General features: G+C 40.2%; 1 protein-coding gene across 12 annotated transcripts in view; it reads left to right on the top strand.

Annotated features, from left to right (window-relative positions):
• Positions 1-24,698, top strand: part of ANKRD28 (ankyrin repeat domain 28) — a 148,880-nt gene that overhangs the window by 82,327 nt on the left and 41,855 nt on the right. For 6 of the 12 annotated variants that reach the window (XR_009448557.1, XM_059664001.1, XM_059664002.1 and 3 more), the window contains 4 exons: positions 8,141-8,211; positions 15,853-16,053; positions 17,352-17,439; positions 23,833-23,975. Coding sequence is in view for 11 of the 12 variants with exons in the window: in XM_059664001.1 (XP_059519984.1) it covers positions 8,141-8,211; positions 15,853-16,053; positions 17,352-17,439; positions 23,833-23,975 (503 nt within the window). In the remaining variant the exon portion in view is untranslated. Of the gene's footprint in view, positions 1-6,759; positions 6,816-8,140; positions 8,212-15,852; positions 16,054-17,349; positions 17,440-19,826; positions 19,892-23,832; positions 23,976-24,698 lie in introns of those variants that run through there. The other 6 variants (XM_059664003.1, XM_059664005.1, XM_059664004.1 and 3 more) reach the window with 4 other exon arrangements.

The following is a 24,698-nucleotide window of genomic DNA, read 5'->3' as shown; positions in this document are numbered from 1 at the left end:
CGTAGGAGAAACTTTTCTAATGCTCAGTAACTTAATTTCTTCCTTTTAAAATAATGTTTGCACCAAGGATATTTAGTTGCTTATAAAAGATTGACTTCCTGTTATTTATGAGGAAGATAGTCAGATGAGCCTTATGAGCACAATAATATCATAGATCAGCTTTGAAATAAGTATTTGAAATAAAGCTTAAAGTCTTTTGAATAACACAAATAAGACTATATATGAAATTAACTATTGCACATGCTGTGTCTTCTGGCACATTCTGGTCATTTCACGATCAAATCATGGTTCAGATTGACTATTTGTTGTCAGTAGCGATCAGTATTAACAGTTTCACCTGGTTTTAGAAGCTCATAATACACCACACCTTCCTGATCCCACCAAACGCCGAGCATTGTCTTCTTTCCAAAGCAATTTGGCCTTGTAGTCGATGTTGATGGTTGACCTGGATCAACCCATGATTTTGTGCATTTGGGATTCTCAAAATAAATCCACTTTTCATCGTCAGTCACAATTCAATGCAAAAAAGACTTTCTTTCGTGCAGTTGAAACAACATTTTACTGATGACTTTTCAGTTTTCCATTTATCTTTCGTTCAGTTGATGTGGCACCCATTTTCCTTCCTTTAAAATCTTTCCCATTGCTTGTAAACAATCAGAAATTGTTTGCTGAGCAACGTTTAATATTTCTGCAAGTTGTTTTTGAGTTTGACACACATCTTCATCCCATAATGCTTGTAATTATTGCTCTTCAAACTTTTTTGGTTGACCTGGACGTTCTTTGTCTTTCACATCGAAATCATCACTTTTAAAGCGTTTAAACCAGCATTCACAAGTATCTTGAGATGGAACATGTTCACCATAAGCTTCCCAAAGTATTCAGCAGCTCTTTTTTTGGCACGAAATTTGACATTTTTAAGTGTAAAAATATCTATGATGTTAACCTCTTCAGAAAATTTGACATGAAGTTTTGAAGCTTGTTGTCAATACAACAAAATAGCATACATATCAAACTCATATATATCAATATATGTGTAACTCCATCTATTGAAAAAAATCCACATTATTAAACGGTACACCTGGTATGTTTGGGGGAAACTAATTTATATATAGTTTGTCTTATGGTAATAATTGCTATGACAAAATTAGAATTGTATGTTGGGTGGAGTCAGTTGCAATTTTATATTGTGTTATCAGGAAAGGGTTAGTGATAACACATTTGAGAAGATAACTGAAGAAAATAAGGAAGCAAGCCTTGCATACCATGCAGATATTTAGAGGAAATTGAGAGAACGTCAAGAACAAATGCCATGAGGTGGCAGCATGATTGGGGACAGGTGAAAGGAGATGTAGGAAATGAAGCAAAGAGATGGCAGGGTCCCAGATCATGTGTGATTTTTGTACACTGTGGTAAAGACTTTGGCCCTTAAAGTGATTTTAAAAAACAATGGAGAGTTTCGATTGGCATGACATGGTTTTTATTTTTATTATTATTATTTTTTTGTTGTTAATCCTTACCGGAGAGTATTTTTCCATTGAATTTTAGAGAGAATAGAAGGAAAGGGGAGAGACGGAGAGAGAAACACCAGAGAGAGAGAGAGAGAGAGAGAGAGAGAGAGAGAGAGAGAGAGAGAGAGAGACACACACATGGATTGGTTGCCTCATGCATGCGCCCCAGCAGGGGCTGGGAATCCAGCTTGCAGCAGAGGTACATGCCCTTGACTGGAAATGAATCCAGGACCCTTCAGTCCGAGGGCCGAAGCTCTATCCACTGAGCCAAACTGGATAGGGCATGGAGTGACATGATTTTTAAAGATTCACTCTGACTGGGCCTTCAGAATTCTTGGCTATGTTTTAAGTTGTGTTCTCTTTTTTGTTGTTTGTAGACTTTTATCTGTAATTACTTTGTTTTTCTTTTTTACTCCCCTGACCTCAGCAAGTTCTCATCTCTTTGCATTGTCTTACCTCTTTCTTGGAACTTTACTTAGAAGTTTCTCTTTAGAGCTTAATTCTTGGAAGTTGTGTATAGATAGTAGTTTGCAAGTTCATTCTCTCCTTTCCTGGGATAATTTCTTTCAAATATTCCTATTACCTGTATTTTGTTCAGTTTACTCTGCTCCCTTATATCTTTGTTCTAGTCCTGTGATGGATACTTTCTGATTCTTCATATCCTTGAGGAATATGCTCTCCAGAACAGCTATTTGCTGAAGAATAGAGCAGGGAAGGGCAAAAAGTGAGCATCAGTTAGGTTTGTTTTCTTCAAATAGCTCTCAGACCAAATGTGTTTTCTCTTAATCCTAGCAGTGGACTCTCTTTAGTTATTGATGTACTTAGGGTAATTGGGGTGACTTGGCAGCTCCTTAGATCACAGGTTCTTAGGGAGTGATCTCCTGGAGATTGGCTTTACCCTCCATCTTCAGCTGAGTCAGAAATAATAATAATAATAAAGATGGTCCCTCCTCTCGCACTGCCCCACCTTGTTCTTCTGTGTTATAAAGTTAGAGTTCTGTAGGGAGCTTCTCTTATGGAGAACCCACAGTGCTCATTTGAAAGATTGTTAGGGATTCTAGGACCCAGACAGCAGACAAAAGGGGACAGATGGACATACACACAAACACACTCTTTTAGAAGACTCAGTAGTCTTTCCAGGATGCGAAGAAGCTTCACTTGACTGTATCCTTCATCATTTTGGTACAAATGTCACTGTATTTGGTGGGAATTCTTCATAGTTTGGTTGGTGGTGGTCACTGTTATCTTGTTGTATTGAATATGATATTTCTTCACATCCTCTTTTATATTTTGTTGAGTTATTTAGAACAGTAATACTCTCTTTAACCTAAAGTTCAGAACTAAATTCATTGGAAATCAAATATTTATACATGATGCATCTCTGAGATTTGTTGATAGGGGTTTCATTTTTGAAATATTACAGGTAATCAAACTGGTGAATCCTTCCATAGAACTCACAGTAACACTAGAGTCTAGTATTATTAATTTCACAATTATTATTGAACTAGAGGCCCAGTGCACAAACATTTGTTCACTCGGGAGGGTCCCTCAGCCCGGCCCGTGCCCTCTCGCAGTCTGGGACCCCTCCGGGAATGACCACCTGCTGGCTTAGGCCCGCTCCCCGGGGGGGATTGGGCCTAAGCTGGCAGTCAGACATCCCTCTGGCAGCCCAGGAGCCCTCGGGGGATGTCCACTTGCCAGCAGGGAGCAGGCCTAGCTGCAGTTAGACATCCTTAGTCAGGGGTCCTCAAACTACAGCCCGCGGGCCACATGCGGCCCACCGAAAACATTTATCCGGCCCGCCGGGTGTTTTTGCCACCACTGCCTGTCCTGCTTAGCAGCCAACTTGTCCCGGGCCCGCAGTGCGCATGTGTGGAATGTCTGAGGGACAGTGAACTGGCCCCCTGTTTAAAAAGTTTGAGGACCTCTGTCCTTAGCGCTGCTGAGGAGGCAGGAGAGGCTCCCACCACCACCGCTGTACTGGCAGCCGTCAGCCTGGCTTGTGGCTGAGCAGAGCTACCCCTGTGGGAGCGCATTGACCACCAGGGGGCAGCTCCTGGATTGAGCATCTGCCCCCTGGTGGTCAGTGTGTGTCATAGTGACCAGTCATTCCCAGTCATTCTGCTGTTAGGGTCAATTTGCATATCACCCTTTTATTATATAGGATGGGGTGAAATAAGAGGAAACAACGATTGCTTTCTATATCTTAAATACTATACTAAATTTAGTTTTTTCATTTATCTCATTTTGTCCTCTTAACTCTAAGGAAACTAAAGCATTTAGAGATTTATGGCTGAAAGTTGTGCTACTGATTAAATTTAGAGCCAGCACTCAGTTCCAGGCCATCCAACTACAGAGCCTGTATTCTTAACTCTGTTATAGTCTGAATGTCTTTTCCTCTCCTCTGCATTTTTCCCTACACACATATTACCCCCCCACCACCCCCCCCCCCCCCCAGCATTTAGTAAAATTTGTGTAGGCAATGACTTTAGTGAAGAACTTCTGTTTTAAGGACTACATTTTTTGGCTATCTAAGTATAGAAATTTTTTTTATATATTTTATTGATTTTTTACAGAGAGGAAGGGAGAGAGATAGAGAGTTAGAAACATCGATGAGAGAGAAACATCGATCAGCTGCCTCCTGCACATCCCCCACTGGGGATGTGCCTGCAACCCAGGTACATGCCCTTGACCGGAATCGAACCTGGGACCTTTCAGTCCACAGGCCGACGCTCTATCCACTGAGCCAAACCGGTTTTGGCAAAGTATAGAAAATTTTATGGGAGCTATTTATTTACTGTTTGTACAGGCATACCTAGGAGATATTATGGGTTCAGTTCCAGACCACAATAAAGCAAGTATCTCAGTAAAGAGAGTCATAATATTTTTGTTGGTAGAAGGTCTTGCCTTCAATTTGTAAAAAACACAACATCTATGAAGTACAATAAAGCAATAAAATAAGGCATGTCTGTATTTAAAACCAGAGGTTTAGCAGTACCTCAAACTTTTCTTATATTAGATGGTTAAATAACTGTGTTGTATAAGGCATTAGTCACAAGTTCATTTGAATGGATTTTTATAGAAAATAGAGTTCTTAATAAGGAAATACAAATATTACGTTTTTGTTACTAGGAATCAGACCTAAAGTGTGTGACTCTTGAAAACCTACAATGCTGGTACATTAATTTGCTAGGACTGCCACAACAAAATACCACAAATTGAGTGCCTTAAACAACAGAAATTTATTTTCTCACAGTTTGGAGGCTAGAAGTCCAAGATCCAGGTTTTGGCAGGGTTGGTTCCTTCTCAAGGTTGTGAGGGAAGGAACTGTTCTAGGCCCTTCTCCTTTGTGGCTAATAGATGGCCTCCTTCTCCTTGTGTCCATCTGTACATGCCCGTTCAATTTTCTTCTGTTTATAAGGATACCAGTCATATTGCATTAGGACCCATCTAATGACTTCATTTTAATTTAATTACTTCTGTAAAGACCCCATTTCCAAATACGGTTACATTCTGAGGTGCTGGGTTAGGACTTCAATATATGAATTGGGGGGCAGTGGATACAGTTAAATACACAGTATCTGGTGTCCATAGCTCCCTCTTAAATGATACAATGCAGCTGCTGTTGTTTTATCCCCCAACATTACAGGTGGAAAATGGAAATGTAATTATCTATTTCACTCCCAACCTGAAAACAGAATCTGAAGCTTTGCCACTGCTTTTGGTAGGCGGCCAAAGGAAAACATTATTTCCAGTTTGGGAAGAGTAGTGAAAGTACCTGGCTCCTGCCCCAGTTCACTGGTTATGGACTGTCTGCTCTGTGGCTTAGGAGCAAAGAGAACTATTCTCTGCAAATGGAAAATTATTAGTGGTACTATTTATAATTATTACAAACACATGTGAAAAATTGAAATAACTTTAATAGTATCAACTATCAAGTATTTAGCCTAGATCAGAGGATGACAGACTTTATGTAAAGGACCTTACAGACACTCTGGCAACTACTCAATTCCTTTAATTTGAAAGCTACATATTTAACACTTAAATGAATAGGTGTGACTCTGTAGCAGTAAAACCTTATTTACACAACAGGTGGCAGGCAGCCTATGGGCTGTAATTTGAAGATCCTTGGCATGGATTAGAAAGATACTACTTCATCTATTTAATGTTAAAGTAGAGAAGGGTGTTTAATAATATGAGATAATTTATTCTGAGTATTTCAGAATAGGATAGACTGTTATAACTCAGCGGTTCTCAACCTGTGGGTCGCGACCCCTGAAAATACATCCTGCATATCAGATATTTACATTACGATTCATAACAGTAGCAAAACTATAGTTATGAAGTAGCAACGAAAATAATTTTATGGTTGGGGTCACAACATGAGGAACTGTATTAAAGGGTCGCAGCATTAGGAAGGTTGAGAACCACTGTAACTGGAAATGGATCTTACAGATCATTTAGCACAAATCAAAGAGTTGGCAGTTGGTGACTGTATTAGGGATCCAGCAGGTGGATCAGTTATCTTGCAGAATGAGACCTAGAGTCAAATGGGATACTCTGATTTAGCGCCTGACTCTTAGAGCTCACTTTGCAGAAACAGAAGCTCCCTGTGTTGTTTGAACCTGAGGCCCATCCTCCCTCACCCCAGTTTTCCTGCCCCATACACACAACACACACAGATGTACATACACATGTAGGAGGCAGGGATTATGATCAACAAATGAAATCCTGGGCTATGGGTAACAGCCCCAGGTCACACAGCCTATTGGTTACAGAACCATTATTAGATCACAGGTCCCACTCCTGGGCTCCTTCCACTAACACCTGTCTCCCCACACGTCCAGACCTCTCTTCGACTGCTTTGCTGTCTAGAGCTCAGAATAGACTGATGTAAATAATCAGATTTTTTATTTTTTAAAATTATTTTCTGGTCTATGTCTAAATGAGCTAGACATTTATCTAATTCTGAAAATCTTAAATAACATTTTTATTAAAAAATCTATTCTTTCAGGGTATATTTTTATATGTATGAATTACTAAATGAAAAGATTGGGTAAGAGGAAGCTAATTGTCTAGATTTTTCTATATATCCTAACTATGGTATCAAATGGATACAGCCTATTTCAGTGACCCTGCTGTTGATTTTTGCTTGTTTATTCTCTTTTGCTTTTAACATATCAGAAATCTCATCATATCTCTACTCTGGAAAGGTGACTCTAAATTCAGACATTTGACAATGGCATAGATTTAGGCTGCAAATCTTAAGGGCATGCTCTGTTGATGTACATGGATTTATGGGAGAAGGTGAGTCTAGAATAGAAAGTTATTTGATTTTATACAATTGGGACTAAGCATTTTGGATTTAATGTGATGTACTCCTAGCATTTAAGAGGTATTATTCTGTAAATGTTGGTTTGCAATAGTCATCAATGCCGTATTCCTTAAATTGCTATCTTTATTGTCTTCTCAGCAGTGCTTTCTTCTACCATAGGGTCTCCCACTAACCTACCTTCAATAATTGAGATGGGGCTATTTTATTTTATTTTTTCCTGTTTTAATGACTAGGATCACACACTAGTTAAAGACCCATAGCTAGTAGTTTCTAGGGCTATACTTGGAGTCACTGCACTTGAATATTCCTTGGAACCTCACACTCAAAACAGAATGTAAACATTAGGAGGTCTGAATTCTAGCCTTGATTCTGCTCTGGTTTACTCTGACAATGAGATGTTCACTCTGTCTGCAGTTCATCTAGAAAATAAGGAGGTTGGACTAGATATGTAAAGCTAGTTGAGATTTTGGGTATAAACCTAGGATTGCTGATAGTGCAGGCCCTTCACCAGTTCCTTTATACGTCTAAGAGCCAGGGCTGTTTCTATTTGGTTGGGGCTTGGGTACCAAATCAGTGGATTTTATGGAGACATTAGATTTCCCCCCACCTTAAAATTATGCATTTTTATCTTGCTAAATGTATTTTCATTCTATTAGGGATAATTTTTGTCTATTGACTTAATGATTTTTAAACAGCTATCCATAGTTGATTTTTTAAAAAATTATTACTTCTTTAAGCCTTTAGGTATTAAAGATATGTGGGTTGGTTCATCTCTCAATTTTTTTCTTAAGTTGATAGCGATTATCTCCATTTTATGCAGTAACTTTATAGTACTAAGGAGTTTTTAATTGTCACTGGAAAACTATTTTGATATTATATTGTTCTATAACATGTTATATTCATTAAAGAAATATAATGAAGACTTCTTAATGGCCTACATTTTGTGTCTGAGTGTTTTTATTTATTTAATTAATTTATTTGAGTTCCTAACACACATTCTAAAGTGGGGACTGGTTTTTACTTTGGATATGCTCTGTATAAAGGTGGCTTTTTTAGCCTATCCATGATCTTTTATTTTTAATAAAAAGAGCAAATTCCTTATTGGATAATAATATCAATTAAAAAGCATAGTTTTGTTTTGTAATTTAAGGGTAATTTATTAGCAGAAAGTATTAAAGTGAAGTACTCATTTTTTAATTGTTATTTATTCAATTTGGACTATATATAACTATTTAAGGAGATTTACTTAAAATATTTTATGCAAAATATTTCAATTTATTTTTTCTTCTTGTTGCAGGAGCTAGAGTTAATGCCAAAGACAGCAAATGGTTGACACCTTTACACAGAGCAGTTGCATCTTGTAGTGAGGTATGAAATTTCTCTTAGTAAATATCCTATCTAATAAAAGAGAAAAATGGTAATTGGCGTACGACGATACCCTTTTCATTGGCTAATCAGGGCTATATGCAAATTAGCTGCCAACTAAGATTGGCAGTTAACTGCCAACAAGATGGCGGTTAATTTGCATATGTAGGCACAATGCAGGGAGGCGAAAGGGAAAGCAGGAAGAAGCCCCCTGCCACTGACAGTGATCGGAAACCCAGGGGGGAGCTAAGAGCTGGGGGGCAGGGCAAAGGCGGCCCTGGGGCCGCCTTTGCCCTGCCCCCCAGCCATGATCGGAGAATCAGGTGCCTTTGCCGCCCTGGCCAGAGATAGCAGGAAGTAGGGGTGGAGCCAGCGATGGGAGCTGGGCACGGTTGAAGCTGGCAGTCCCAGGAGCTAGGGGTCCCTTGCCTGGGCCTAAAGCGGAGCCCACGATCGCGGGGCTGCTGCAGCTGCGGGTCCCCGCTGCCCGAGCCGGACACCTAGGCCAGAGGCCTCAGGCCTGGTCAAGGGGCCGATCCGGTGATTGGTGATCGGAGGGTGATGAGGGTCAACTCCTCTGGAAGAGGCATCAGGCCTGGGCGGGGGGCGGAGCCGGGGATTGGGGGGATATGATGGTCCCCTTGCCCAGGCCTGAAGCCTGGGTCAGAGGCGTCAGGCTTGGGCGGGGGGTGGAGCAAGCGATCAGAGGGAGATGGGGGTCCCCTGCCCAGGCATTATTCCTGGGCCAGAGGCCTCAGGCCTGGGCGGGGGCCAGAGCCAGTGATCAGGGGGAGATGGGGGTCCCCTGTCCAAGCCTGTCAGGCCTGGGCAAGGGTCCGATCAGGCGATCGGAGGGTGATGGGGGTCTACGCCTCTGGCCAAGACATCAGGCCTGGGCAAGGGGCCCATCCTGCGATTGGAGGGTGATGGGGGTCAACGCCTGAGGGCTCCCAGTATGTGAGAGGGGGCAGGCTGGGCTGAGGGACACTCCCCCCCACACACACCCAGTGCACGAATTTTGTGCACCGGGCCCCTAGTATTGTATATAAAAACATTAAGTAGGCTTGCCTGTGAGCTCATATTTAAATTCAATATTTTCAAAGGAAGGAAAAGCAACCAAAATTGGAGAGTCTGAAGTAGAGGGGGGTAGAAAACGTACTTCCTACAAGAGAGAAATTATTTTTCTATCTGTCTGGGTCCTTGGTGTGCTGTATGTAGCTGATGAACTATGGAACTTGTGTTTGGAGAAACTGGCTTCAGATATCACTTGCCACTTTCTAGCTTTGTGATCTTGGGGAGCAAATCTGAGGATTATTGTGAAAACTGAGATATAGGAACTAAAATATTTTAAACTCTGAAATGTCATGGTAATGCTGTTAAGTTTGTGGTCAGCCCTCTTGTCAGGAAATTTCTTTAAATGCAGTCAAGGAAGAAGTAAATATCATCATTGTAATCTACACTAATAAAAGAGAAAAAATGGTAATTGTCGTACGACGATACCCTTTTCATTGGCTAATCAGGGCTATATGCAAATTAACTGCCAACTAAGATTGGCAGTTAACTGCCAACTAAGATTGGCAGTTAACTGCCAACAAGATGGCAGCTAATTTGCATATGCAGGCACAATGCAGGGAGGCGAAAGGGAAAGCAGGAAGAAGCCCCCTGCCACTGACAGTGATCGGAAACCCAGGGGGGAGCTAAGAGCTGGGGGGCAGGGCAAAGGCGGCCCTGGGGCCACCTTTGCCCTGCCCCCCAGCCATGATCGGAGAATCAGGTGCCTTTGCCGCCCTGGCCAGTGATAGCAGGAAGTAGGGGTGGAGCCAACAATGGGAGCTGGGCACGGTCGAAGCTGGCAGTCCCAGGACCTAGGGGTCCCTTTCCTGGGCCTAAAGCGAAGCCCACAATCGCGGGGCCGCTGCAGCTGCGGGTCCCCGCTGCCCGGGCTGGACGCCTAGGCCAGAGGCGTTAGGCCTGGGCAGGGGTGGAGCCTGCAACCACGGGGAGCTGGGGGTCCCCTGCCCAGGCCTGACACCTCTGCCGGAGGCCTCAGGCCTGGTCAAGGGGCCGATCCGGTGATTGGTGATCGGAGGGTGATGAGGGTCAACTCCTCTGGCCGAGGCATCAGGCTTGGGCGGGGGCCAGAGCCAGTGATCGGGGGGAGATGGGGGTCCCCTGTCCAAGCCTGACACCTCTGGTGGAGGCGTCAGGCCTGGGCAAGGGGCAGAGCCAGCAATCGGAGGGGTCTGGGGGTCCCCTGCCCAGGCCTGACGCCTCTGGCCCAGGCGTCAGGCTGGGCAAGGGGCTGATCCTGCGATTGGAAGGTGATGGGGGTCAACGCCTGAGGGCTCCCAGTATGTGAGAGGGGGCAGGCTGTGCTGAGGGACACTCCCCCCCCACACACCCAGTGCACGAATTTCGTGCACCGGGCCCCTAGTCTATTAATAAAATAGTTATACCTACCAATTTCTTGAGAATATGATTTAAATTAGTGGAGTTCTCCCAGATTAAATCATCAGAAAGAACACTGTATATTTCCAGAGACTGTAAAACAACCCAAAAATTCTTAAAGATTTTCTTTAATTATTTTAGTTAATATTAGAGGAAGATTGCAGATTCTACCCAGAGACTTGACTGACTGCTGACTTTTTTAAAAATTATGTACTTAGCCTGAATTTAAGGGGAAGCTGTAGATTAGAAAGCAAGGACCCTAATAAGTTTCTTACGTCTGCTTTTCAGCCTAAAAATTACTGGACTATGTAGTATTATTACTTTTTTGTAGGATTATGGGAAACACCTATAAAATGTGACCATTCCATAAAAATAAAATTTCAGTAAATCCTGAGGGTCATTTTTTAAAAAAACAAAAATCTCATAATTAGAAAACTGCTAGGAAACCTAGTCAAGATTATCAATTTCATGAATGTTCTTTTAATTATTCACATTTCATCCTGAGAGCATAAGAGAGCTTATACTTATTTCATTTAATAGAAAACATAACCACAGAGGGGTATGTAAAAGGAAAAATTGTAGGTAGCTTTCAGTTTATGTTTTTGAGATACCATGAGAGAAGTAAGCCCTACTGAGGATGAGTGGAGTAACTATTTTCTTCATCTTCCCAAGGACATATATAGCTAACACCACTGTGGGTGCATGGTAGAGAGGTTAGTTTATTTCATACAGTGGATGCCTAAAGGCTTAATTCCCTCACTGAGCCTGGGTTGACTGCTTCAGATTAAATATCCCAAGCTCCTCCTCAGCTCTCCTACAGTGAGCTTCTGTCCACTTGGTCGTATTGGCTGGCTGCCTCAGCTTGTATGTGCCACTGATTTGTAACTGTCATTCTTCAAGTATAGCATACACTTCAGCTTTCTTTTGGTGCAGAATATTCTGAATGAATTGATTTCTGAGTGTGAGGGCGTGTGTGTGTGTGTGTGTGTGTGTGTGTGTGTGTGTGTGTGTGTTTTAATATACTTTTGCTAGAGGCCCGGTACACAAAGTCGTGCATGGGTGGGGTCCCTTGGCCTGGCTAGTGGTCGGAGCCATCTCGCCCAGTCCGATCGGGGCCGGCCAGGGGGAGGGACCATGGGAGATTGGCTAGCCATGTGAGGTTGGCCGTAGGAGTAAACTGACCACCAGGGGGCAGCTTCTGCGTTGAGCATCTGCCCCCTAGTGGTCAGTGTGTGTCATAGTGACCGGTCATTCGGTCACTTAGGAATGAAAATTTTATTTATATATATTTCAGAGAGAGGGAGAGAAACAATCAATGATGAGAAAGAATCATTGATTGACTGCCCCCTGCACACCCCACACTGGGGATCGAGCCCACAGCTCGGGTATGTGCCCTGACTGGGAATCCAAACGTGACCTCCTGGTTCATAGGTCGACGCTCAACCACTGAGACACACCAGCTGGGCCATTATTATTTTTATAAAAATTATGCATGCTTGTTACATACTTATCAAGCAATATAGAAAACTTTAAAAATAAAGCAACAAATCATCCAAATTCTTATCATACAAAAATAACCTGTGTTGAAATTTGGTGAACATTCTATGCCTATATTAACAGCTTAATTTTTTCATTGAGTAACAACTTATTAACTACTAAATTAGTTGCCCAAAGTAAGACAGAACACATTTGTCTTAATCTAAATTGCCTGGCTCTACTGATAGATTTCCCAAAAGTATTAACAAATCACTATCTTACATTAAGTTGACAGAGCAAAATTTGACACAATGTCCAGTACAGTAGTTTTCTAGGAGTGCCCCCCACCAACCCTGGGAGTCCACATCACATTACTGGATCCTGTGGAGGCTGTACATTTATTTATTTATTTATTGCCTAACTCCAGGAATTACATATTAATTCTCTCAAGATAACTGAGTTTAAATTGCATTATCATGTGAGATAAGAGCAGTCCATCCAAACATTGTGTTTATTTGCAGATTTGTTAGCCCTTTTTCCTGTACCTGATTTCAAATCAGTGGTAAAATTGCTTAAAAGGGAGAGTGGAGCCAAGGACAGCAATGCTGTAGAGACTGTTCTCAATTGACCCCAAGCTGTGAATAAATACTCTTTGGATATAATATGTTAACCTGTTGTCATCATCCCATATTTAATCATCTTATTTAAAATGATGTCATAGGATATGTACTTAGGTGGTTTGTTAGTTTTTTTAGTCAAGGCACACTTTGACAGCATTAGTGAAACCATGTAAATACCCTTGATTATGCCTACATTACTTTTTAAATGCTTATAATGGGTTGACAATATGATCCTGAATTTTACTGGGATATAACATCAGACACATTGGTTTGTAATTTCCAGAAATTTACCTGTTTTGTTTTATATCTCCAGTCATTAGAAATGTCTTTATTTTCTCTGAGTTTTCAAAGATCACTGCTACTGTGATCTGACAGGCATTATTCTGAGTAGTAAATGGTGCTATAGTAGTCAGCATGGGGTGCCATAACAAAATTAAGATTGGGTGTCTTAAACAATAGAAATTTATTTTCTCAGTCTGGAGATTAGAAGACCCAGGTCAAGGCCCAGCAGGGTCAGTTTCCGGTGAGGGCTGTCTTCCTGGCTTGCAGGTTGCCATCTTTTCACTCTGTCTTCACATGGTGGAGAAAGGTGGCGGGGAGGGCAGGAAATCTTTCTCTCTCTGCCACCAGTCCTATCAGATTAGGGTCTCTCCCTTATGATCTCATTTAATTTTAATTATCTCCTAAAGACCCTGTCTTCAAATACAGTCACATAGGGAGTTAGGGTTTCAATATATGAATTGGGGGGTAACCATTTCAGTACAAAGCAGTGGACCCAGGGTTAAAAATTTAATCTCTCTTGATTCTAGACTAGAGTCTTTCTTAGTCACTGTATTTACAGCCTTCCTTAGGAGCCATCTTAACTACCCTAATCTACCATAAACTGGATTTATTCTTGCTTTTCAGTGAAACAAAACAATGGTTTTGATTTTTCTACTCTTGGTAATGAAACATAAATATTCCCCAAACTTTTCAGAAGCTTTAATATATGCATCACGAATTCCAGAGTAGGAATGAATAAAGCAAGCCTGGCATCTACAGTATGCTATATTTTACCAATTTATCCAATTATAAATTCTTCATCTTGTTTTTAATTATTTGCTCACATGTCTTTAACATACCTACTGACATTTCCCGTATAGACAATGTTAGGTTTATTCCCCAAGTTACAATATACCCTTTTTAAAATGAGGGTGGAGAATCCTGACACTGCCTAGTTCTCCATAATTTTGAGAATATATAGAGAATATGTGTTCTTCTATGTATCCTTTCCCCCTATTTCTTTTTTAAATTGAAATATAATCTACAGTAAATTCAAGTGTGTAGTCTTGAATTTTGGCAAATATACACACCCATGTAATCTTTTCCCCAATTACAACAAAAAAGGTTTCCATCACTCCAGCAAGTTACCCATGTCCCTTTTCAGTCAGCCCTCCTGTCCCCAGGGACAGCCCATATTCCGATTTCTCTCACCATAGAGTAACTTGGCCTATCCTAGAACTTTATAAAAATGGAATCATACAGTATGTGCTCTTGTGTCTTGACTTTGTTCAACATAACATTTTTTAGATTCATGTATATTATTGTGTATATTAATGGTTCATTCCTTTTATTGCTGAATAGTATTTCATTATAGTATGAATGTACAACAGTTTGTTTATCCATTTTCTTATTGATGGACATTTGCATTTCTGGTTTTTGGCTCTTACAAATAAAACTACTATAAACATTTTTAGATGGGTCTTTTGAAATTTCTCTTGGGTAAATAACTGGAGTGGAATTGTGGGATCATAGGGTAGGTCTCCATATGTCTTTGATTAGCTGGCTGACTTCCTTAGTACGTTGATTGATTACTGGGCTTCTATCCAGTCTTTTCCCTGCCCTGTTAAATACTTGTGCTATTTCCCATATTCCAAGCAGTTCTGATGACTTTTTATTTCAAAGGTTTAAAAAGCTATATGTGAATCATGGGTAATAGTATTTTGTTTAGTCTTCCTTGCTACTTTGCATATTTATAGTTATTTTATGCTTTTGAACACTTTTCGTCTATCTTTTGGGGGGTTTTGCTGAATAGCAGACTTAAGATGAGTGGTGGGCAGTGTGATATCCCCTCTTTACAGCTAAGAAAACTGAGTGTCGATTTTACTAGACTTGAGATGCTTCTATTCTGGTTCTAGTCCTTTACATTTCATACAGAGTTTGTCATTCATCTACTGAAGATAGGATTATCACTATAAGGAGAATATATTTTTAGTTCTGATTATATTGCTTTATATTGCTTAATGTCAGTGGCATACTAGATTCCTTAGAATCTTATTGTGAGATGTGAAGTTTTCCTTATGCTTCTGGGAGACAAAACCCTTTGGAGAGTAAACTCTTAAATTGCTTTGTCAACACTAACTTTCCTACCAAGTAGCCTCACAGCAAAGACTTCAAATATCCCCACCCTCCTCCCCTCTTTCTTATGAACTAGATCCTAATGATTGCTTATTTTGTAAAATATAGTACTGGTAGTACTTTGGAACATGGTTATGTTTTGTTTTTTTAAAATATATTTTATTGGTTTTTCACAGAGAGGAAGGGAGAGAGATAGAGAGTTAGAAACATCGATGAGAGAGAAACATCGATCAGCTGCCTTCTGCACATCTCCTACTGGGGATGTGCCCGCAACCCAGGTACATGCCCTTGACCGGAATCGAACCTGGGACCTTTCAGTCCGCAAGCCGACCTCTATCCACTGAGCCAAACCGGTTTTGGCGAACATGGTTATGTTTTAAATTTATATGTATTTAATGGCAAAGCAATACATCTCCTTAAAACTGTTGAAAGTATAAATTAATTTTACCTCACCATCTAGAAAAACTAAATATAATGATTGTTTTTAAAGAATATTTGTTAATATTTCTTCTTGCACATTTTGATAGAGAATGTTTTATCTTGATGCATCCTGTATGACTCTGAGTACTGCCTTTAGTTAAAAATATATTTGGGGGTGGTAAATTTCTACTTGTTTACTCAGGAAATTTTATTTCTTTCATATATAAAATTGCTAAAACTGTTAACTCATTTGTTTTATAACTTTTATCTTCATGTGTTTTAGGAAGCAGTTCAGGTACTTTTGAAGCACTCTGCAGATGTTAATGCTCGAGACAAAAATTGGCAAACCCCTTTACACATAGCTGCTGCTAATAAAGCCGTAAAGTGTGCTGAAGCTTTGGTACCTCTTCTGAGTAATGTGAACGTGTCTGATCGAGCAGGGAGAACTGCGTTACATCATGCAGCTTTCAGTGGACATGGTGAGGTAGGTGGTATTCAACTAGACAATGGTGCTCTTCCCTAAGTCCTCCCACTCCCTCACCCCAATTATTAGTGTACTTGCCTTTTTAGCCATTCCTTAGTTCATGATATAAGCAAGCAAAAATATTTATCTTGGTAATTTAGTCTAATTTTACTATGAAAGCCTTTAAACTTCTTTCATAATTCATGATATAACTTTCTCAAATTTAGAAATTTATTTATCAGATGCAGCCCATACACTTACTTGATTTTCATAGTCAACCTGGGGAGATAGGAGAACACTGCCAACTATAACACAATGTGAAAACTGTGTTCTGTTGTTGGAAAAATAGTCTCGGAAGACAGAAGTTTATTATGCTCCCAGAAATAGAATAGCAAAGGAAGGTGGGGTTTAGAAGACATTTTCTTACTGTTTATTATCAATATTTAGCCAAGAATTCTTTGTGGACAGACCATCAAAAGAAAACAATTTAAGAAAATAAGTAATTATCTTATACAGCAAGCATTATTTAATGTTAGGTGTTTTCATAGCAAAGAGTAGAGTTTATGTGTACAGAGAAGACTTAGAAAAGAGCAAAACACAGAATTAGAAGAACCTTTGAGGCCAGCTTGTCTAGTCCTTCATTTTTATTGCAGATACAGAAACTAAAAGGTAAAGGTGACATTCCCAAGATTCTCTGGCTGAGAGCTAATGGCTGCAGTGTTAATTTTCACTATTCTTCTCTGCCTTTGCAACAAAGAATTCTTGCCTCCACTGCAGTTAAGATCACAAGTTGCATCCCTTTTAGGAATCTGGAATGCCCTTTGCACTGGGGAAACTATTGAAAATATGGTTAGACATAACAGAAATATTATTCTTGGTATATTATGAGGTAAGTAGACTATGCAGGGACCTACAGGACTAATCATGGTATGGATACCACACTTGTGTTTGAATTGTTTAAGGCACTTCTGGAATAAGAATGTGCTTTTTATTTTAATAACACTTTGGGCTATAAAATAAGGGATAAAACCCGTTTTTGAATATTTCATCTTTACAAACTTGTACTTAGTTGTTCACAAAATACCAGGACACAAATTGGCATCTTTAAAAGATACTGAAACAACCACAGTGAACCCTTTTTCATATTTTATCCTGTCATTTATTGAATTATGCTAAAGGGTCTTCAGCATTTAGTATAGCACCTTTATATAAGTGCAGAAATTCAGTGCTAGAGAGATTGAGATGAGTATTCATCGCAAAGGGTATTCATGTACAGTTGTACTTCTGAATTTTGATAACTGTGTTTATTGTAATTCCAGATGGTCAAACTACTCCTGTCTAGAGGTGCCAATATTAATGCTTTTGACAAAAAAGATAGACGAGCTATCCATTGGGCAGCTTATATGGGTATGTACTTTTAAAATTTATTCTTTTACATTATGTCTTCAGGAAAAGTTGTGCATTTTAGTTCTTCCACTTGATGCCCAAGTGGAACCAGCCTGGTAGTATGGAGGTTTGTCAGAACAGGAGGGCATGGGTTCAGTTCTCCTGAAAGCTATTCAAAATTAATTCTGTTTACTTTTAAAGGGAGCAACATAATAAACACAAGCCTGGGATAATTTAAATTAGTGTTTATAAAAGTCCATACTTCTGCCCATTCTTGTTTTTATGGGAATTTAGGTAGAAGTTATGAAGATGCATTAGGAAGCCTATTAGGCACCAGTAGTAATTTCACAGAGAGAAACAGTATAGCCTTTTCTGTTGTAACATGATATATGTGGTTTTGAAAAAAATCTTAGGATCTGCAAACTTGCACTCTAGAACTAATAGAGCTCATCGGAAAATAGTTCTGGAGCAGACCACCCAAAACTTACGCAACTTTGTTGCCAAAATACTAACAAAAACATTAATTGGCTCTTGAAATAACTTGGCCAGCCAGTGAGGAAGCAGATCACCATACCTCAGGGTACTTTGAAATGCTCAGAAAGAGCAGAGTAGAAATGCTGTCTTGTAGGTGAAAGTGGATCTCTAAGCATGGAGGAGTACAGCCTGTCACAAACCTTGCAAGTCCTGCAAGCCTGGGGTTGTGCCTCTGGGAGGAAGCCATGGATACAGGCTTTCTCTTTTCAAGCTTCTTGAAATAGAACTGAAAGAACTCCTTCCTTTGCAGCCGTGGAGCTCAGAGCTTTTTCTCTTCCCACCAAAGGGTGTCTGTCTTTCTGCTTCCACTATCCTGGCTCCTCTGGCTTAGGAAGAATCGTATATGGACTGACATATCTTCTGTATAATACTGGTATTCCTGATTTACCACTCACATACCTGACTTCTAGCTAGCCACCTTTCTTACAGGCATAGCTTATCCTCATTACTCCCTGCTCTAGATTTTATCTTTTTCTATATTTCACTTAAAAGTAAAAGAGTAAAGGAAGATTCAAAGGAAGATTATTAATTTCAAAACTATTAAAATTTTGAAATGTGAAAATACAAGAAAACAACTTAAACCAGATATCAGTAACCCTAAGGTCTAGGAAAATCCTTTGCTTATAGTAGAAATAACCACAAGCAGTAGAATCCATCTTGAATAGCAAGACTAACCGTTAGTGTGGGTGCAAAGGAAAATAAAAAATGAAGGCTAATGTCATCGTCATCTGGTCCCTATTTTGAAAGCCAAAAGCTGAAAATCTTGGTCTTTTGGTGTTTGTCTCATACCAAAGTTTTGTGCCTCTAGTTATGTAATGGGCAATTCTTCTGTTCACTGATGGTGTACATCAAGCATGTCAAACTCAAAGGCTAACATGGGCAAAATAAACAAGGCATGTGGCTCGCGGGCTGCAAGTTTGACATGCTTGATGTACATCCAGAAGCAAGTCTCCTATGGCATCCTAACTTCCCCTCCTCACAGCCCACAGATTTTAAATCTTAGAAACTTTCTGAATATTCTGGTGTAGCTTATTCTTAAAAACAGCTTAAAAATAGCTAGTCTGTGTGATTTAAATTATACGCCTCATGTGAAAGGTTTACACATTAAGCAAAGTGCATTAGGCCTTTTACCTCCAAAGAATTAAACTTGACTAAACAGCTGTTTTCCATGCAATTGGAGGCCAGGGGATTTTATAGGTTACCTCTAAAATGGAGCTCCCAGAATAGCTGGGTATGTGTATCTATCTCTGGCCTTGAGATAACTTTGTTTTTCTTGATCCCCTAAGTGCCACTTTTCACGCCAATTGTGAATTGAAAAAGGTATTCTGTTTTTCTTGGACCTCACTGTCCATTTAATTTTTTTAGCACAAACATTCAGAAATTCATAATTCTTATTTCCCTTTCTCTTCTTTCAGCATGGAAAGAGGAGTATTGACACATAGTTTCTAAAACTACTCAGCTGTTTTAGGCACTCGGGATTAAAGAGAGCTAAACATGAAAGTGGGGAGCTCTCGACCAGTCTAATAGCAAGCTTAAGTCCAGGTCATTGTCACCTCTAGGTTATATTCAGAGAATCTATCAATATCAGAGTAAGAGACATTAGGATTACATGTATTAATCTTACATAATTTATTCCCCACAGGCTTCCTTGTTTGCCCTGGCCTTCTTACCCCCTGGTTGATGCTTCCCTTACTTTTCTGTTAGGGTCTATTCTTACCCTTATGCTATTATTGAATTCTCTGTCAAGTGTTCCCCAGTCCCACCTCTGTCCCCAGAATGAATTGATCATTTCCCATCCCTACCCCATTTTTGCTTCTACCGTGAACCTTCATTTAAAATCCCTTTTAAGCATTCATCTTTTCTATTGCTTTCAGTACTTTTAGCAATATCCAACCAAGCTCTACCTCAGGTCACCTTACCATGATGACAGACATAAAAGGTACTGAATAAGTATTAATTACCTTGATAGCAACTCATTATTTCTTCTTGAAGCAATGCATAATTTGAATGGATTTAAAATGACATTTTTTTCTCCATCCTTTCCTTTCCATAAAAACTTATAAATTCTAAGCATAGCCGAAACCAGTTTGGCTCAGTGGATAGAGCGTCAGCCTGCGGACTGAAAGGTCCCAGGTTCGATTCCGGTCAAGGGCATGTACCTGGGTTGCGGGCACATCCCCAGTGGGAGATGTGCAGGAGGCAGCTGATCGATGTTTCTCTCTCATCGATGTTTCTAACTCTCTATCTCTCTCCCTTCCTCTCTGTGAAAAATCAATAAAATATATATTTAAAAAAATAAATAAATAAATAAATAAATTCTAAGCATAGCTCATTTAACTTTTCTTATACATTCATGAACAACAGAAGAAAAAAGTAGGAAATTTTCAAAATTCCTGAAGTATAGTGATTATATTTATCAAATTCACATTGCAGAGATATAATTTTTTAAAAGGATGTTGTTAACTACAGAATTATGTATACTATGGATGTCATTTTTTTAAAAATATATTTTATTGATTTTTTACAGAGAGGAAGGGAGAGAGATAGATAGTTAGAAACATCGATGGGAGAGAAACATCGATCAGCCGCCTCCTGCACATCTCCCACTGGGGATGTGCCCGCAACCCAGGCACATGCCCTTGACCGGAATCGAACCTGGGACCCCTCAGTCCGCAGGCCGGCGCTCTATCCACTGAGCCAAACCGGTTTCGGCAAGGATGTCATTTTTTAAAATACACGTTGATGAATTAACTGAAGTCTAATCCCATTGGTAGCATCATTTTATACATTGACAAGAAAGACACATACTTGAAGACAGAGGGTTCACCCAGCTAGAACAATATCATTTATTTCACTCTAGAACTTTCTTTCCTTTTTTTCTTTTAAATAAGTCACCTCCAAACTGGCTGTAGCTGGTTTTGCTCAGTGGCTAGAGCATCAGCCTGTGGACTGAAGGGTCCCAGGTTCGATTCTGGTCAAGGGCATGGTGCCAGGTTGCAGGCTCGATCCCCAGTAGGGGGCGTGCAGGAGGCAGCCAGTCAATGTTTCTCTCTCATCATTGGTGTTTCTATCTTTCGCTCTCTCTCCCCCTCTTCCTTCCTCTCTGAAATCAATAAAAATATATTTAAAAATATATATATGTTTATGTTTGCATATCCTGGATGTTATAAGTTCTGATTTTCACTGCATTATAATAAATTCAAGTAGCTGACTTTCTAGGGCCATGGATCAGAAAGTAATGTGTAATGAGGGATCATTTGTACCAGTTAATACTCATATGATAGTCACATGTAATTTGGTACCTAATTGTTCTTTTTTCCCTAAAAATATCATTTAATACATTTTTTTCATATTGAGATGGGGAAAAAATAGGTGAAAAGATTCACTTTAATTGGTCATTTATATATAAACAACTAAATCTACTTGACCCTGTGTGTCTTGTTATATGCTTGCCTAATTTTTTAAGAGAGGGGGCCTATGTTTGAAGGTTTCATTTTTACAGTTATTAACTTAACATTCCCTGTGAATGGATATAAAAACCGAGATCATAAGCAATTTATTTAATGTAACATAATTATTGGGTGCCTATTTTGTATATAACACTGTTCTCAGCCCCATGGAATATAGCAAGACGTAAAACATAAGAGCATTCCGTATTTTCCTTTGAAGATAGATATTTGGGAAGCTAATGCATAAAAGCAATTTACGAGTTAAATACTTATTCAAATTTAAGAAACCTCATAAGATATTATATGCTTATTAGATAGTATTTACAGATACATGGTGCTTTGGGCTGAAAGGGCTTCTGGGGAAGAGAGGTGGTTGGTCAGGGAAAATGGGAACTGACATGGGCTTTCAAGGATTCGTAGTAGCAATGTTTGAAAAGAGACATCCAAGCAGAACATTCCACACAATGAAGGAATCCCATGAACAGAGGCACAGAGGAGCAAAGGAAAATGGAAGGAGAAGGCACTGTATAATCTAATCTCATTAAATTCGAGAAAATATAAAAGAAGAATAGTGGTTCTCCCATCTTCCAGATCCATGTTCCCCTTCCTGGCCTCCATGTGTGGTTGGGTGGTGCTGAGACTAGTTCTGACTAATAAAATGAAAGCAACATCACCTCTGAGGCTCTGCAGCCTATTGCCCTTCTGGTACAGTGACTGACCAACCACCTTCAAAACGGGGTCAGCTGCATCAACCTGGGTGCTTAAATTCCTGAGAAGAGCCCTCTTGCCAAGCTATTACAGTCTTAATGAGAAATAAAATGCTAATTTTTTAAGCCTCTGAGATTGGGAGTTGATCATTAAACGCAGTATCAACACTAATAAAAGAGAAAAATGGTAATTGGCGTACGAGCTACCCTTTTCATTGGCTAATCAGGGCTATATGCAAATTAACTGCCAACTAAGATTGGCAGTTAACTGCCAACTAAGATTGGCAGTTAACTGCCAACAAGATGGCGGTTAATTTGCATATGTAGGCACAATGCAGGGAGGCGAAAGGGAAAGCAGGAAGAAGCCCCCTGCCACTGACAGTGATCAGAAACCCAGGAGGGAGCTAAGAGCTGGGGGGCAGGGCAAAGGCGGCCCTGGGGCCGCCTTTGCCCTGCCCCCCAGCCATGATCGGAGAATCAGGTGCCTTTTCCGCCCTGGCCAGTGATAGCAGGAAGTAGGGGTGGAGCCAGCGATGGGAGCTGGGCACGGTCGAAGCTGGCAGTCCCAGGAGCTAGGGGTCCCTTGCCTGGGCCTAAAGCGAAGCCCATGATCGTGGGGCCGCTGCAGCTGCGGGTCCCCGCTGCCCGGGCCGGACACCTCAGCCAGAGGCGTCCTGCAGGGGCAGGGGTGGAGCCCGTGCACGATCGCGGCACCCCCTGCTGCCACTGCAGGTCCCCGCTGCCTGGGCCGGACGCCTCAGCCAGAGGCGTCAGGCCTGGGCAAGGGGCCGATCCTGCGATTGGAGGGTGATGGGGGTCAACGCCTGAGGGCTCCCAGTATGTGAGAGGGGGCAGGCTGGACTGAGGGACACTCCCCCCCCCCACACACACACACACACACACACACACACACCCAGTGCACGAATTTCGTGCACCGGGCCCCTAGTGTATATATAATCTAGCCTATCCTGATTGATACATGGCTGAGTAACAAACTAAGTTGGTTAAGGACATCTTGTGGAAATACTAGAGGAAAAGAGATTTTTAACTGCATGTTCTAAATACCTAACATTCTTAAGAAAAAAACCTCAAATCACTTCCAAATTTCTAAGTAGAAGATTTCACTAAGGAAGAGAAACATAAATTAATGTCTTACACTAAACATAAAAAGTTAACCTCAGAATTTGAAAAGGCATTAAAACCTCGAAAACAACAAGGTCTAGGCAAAAGAAGAACTAAAGATTGCAAGGTTATCATTTCATTAAATAATCAATTAAAGGTTTTATACAGTTATTACCTCTGTCAACATTTATTTAAAAGTATCCTGGCTGTAGTTGATTTGGCTCAGTGGATAGAGCGACAGCCTGCGGACTGAAGGGTCCCGGGTTCGATTCCGGTCAAGGGCACATGCCCGGGTTGCAGGCTCGATCCCCAGTAGGGGGCGTGCAGGAGGCAGCCAATTGATGATTCTCTTTGATGTTTCTATCTCTCCCTCTAAAACCATTAAAATTATATTTAAAAAATAAGTTTGTTTTAAGAAAAAAGTATCCTGAATTCTTTATATTTTTCTTCCATCCTGTCTGGTTATAATGTGATTTATTGGTAATTTGTCATGCATTATCTAGTTAATTTGCATTTTTACCTTCCTTTAAAGATGTTCAGGATTATATCCATATTTTCCATATGCTGATATATTTATTTTTTCTTCATAAACACATTTTCAGGTCACATTGAAGTAGTAAAATTACTTGTGGCACATGGAGCTGAAGTGACGTGCAAGGATAAGAAGTCTTACACACCTCTTCATGCTGCAGCCTCTAGTGGAATGATCAGCGTAGTCAAGTACCTTTTAGACCTTGGAGTTGATGTAGGTTTTATATACTGAGCACTATAAGGGAGTGGAGAATTTTATATGTTTGTGATTTTACTATTGGTAGAAGTTACTTCAGATTTAAAGATGATTTTATACAATAATGTTTATGTCTTTTAACCAGTATACTTATAGTCCTTTACATAATATATAGTGCACTGATATCTGATGAAGACATGTAATTAATCAAAGTAGATGAAGAGGTAAAATACATTTCAAAGGTGAATGTTTGAGTGACAAAAGTTTTTACTTCTTCATCGTATTCCAGGCTCTGTAGTTCCATTTCAGCTATGAAAACCAGCAGCTCAGACATACATGAATTATTTTTCTAAGTGGCTAGGTTATGGTTAGTCTTATTTGCCCACTTAGTCTAATATTCCCTTTAAATGACTGTAGCAATTCACATTACAGGATATTGGGAAGAGATAGGCGGGAAAACTAGAGTTTCTTGCCCATCAACCATAAATGTTTGGTTAGAAAGGGTTGCTGCTTTATCTGAATATATTTGATCCTGGAATTATAGCTTAGAATACCTGTAGCTTTCACAGGCCATCCTTGTAAGCAGGAGTGCTTTTTATCCAAGAGTATATTTACTCTGATTTTAAGTACAGTTCTGACAACCTCCTCTGGTTCTTAAAACATAGATTTTAGGAGCAGCAAATTAGGAGAGAAGGAAGTCTCTGCTAGACGAATGCAGTTTAGATCAGACAAACAAGAACG

This window comes from Myotis daubentonii, chromosome 14 (genome assembly GCF_963259705.1).
Source record: "Myotis daubentonii chromosome 14, mMyoDau2.1, whole genome shotgun sequence".
In the NCBI taxonomy this organism is placed as follows: domain Eukaryota; kingdom Metazoa; phylum Chordata; class Mammalia; order Chiroptera; family Vespertilionidae; genus Myotis; species Myotis daubentonii.
The sequence above is the reverse complement of the archived record's forward strand: the minus strand, read 5'-3'. Positions and strand labels throughout refer to the sequence as shown.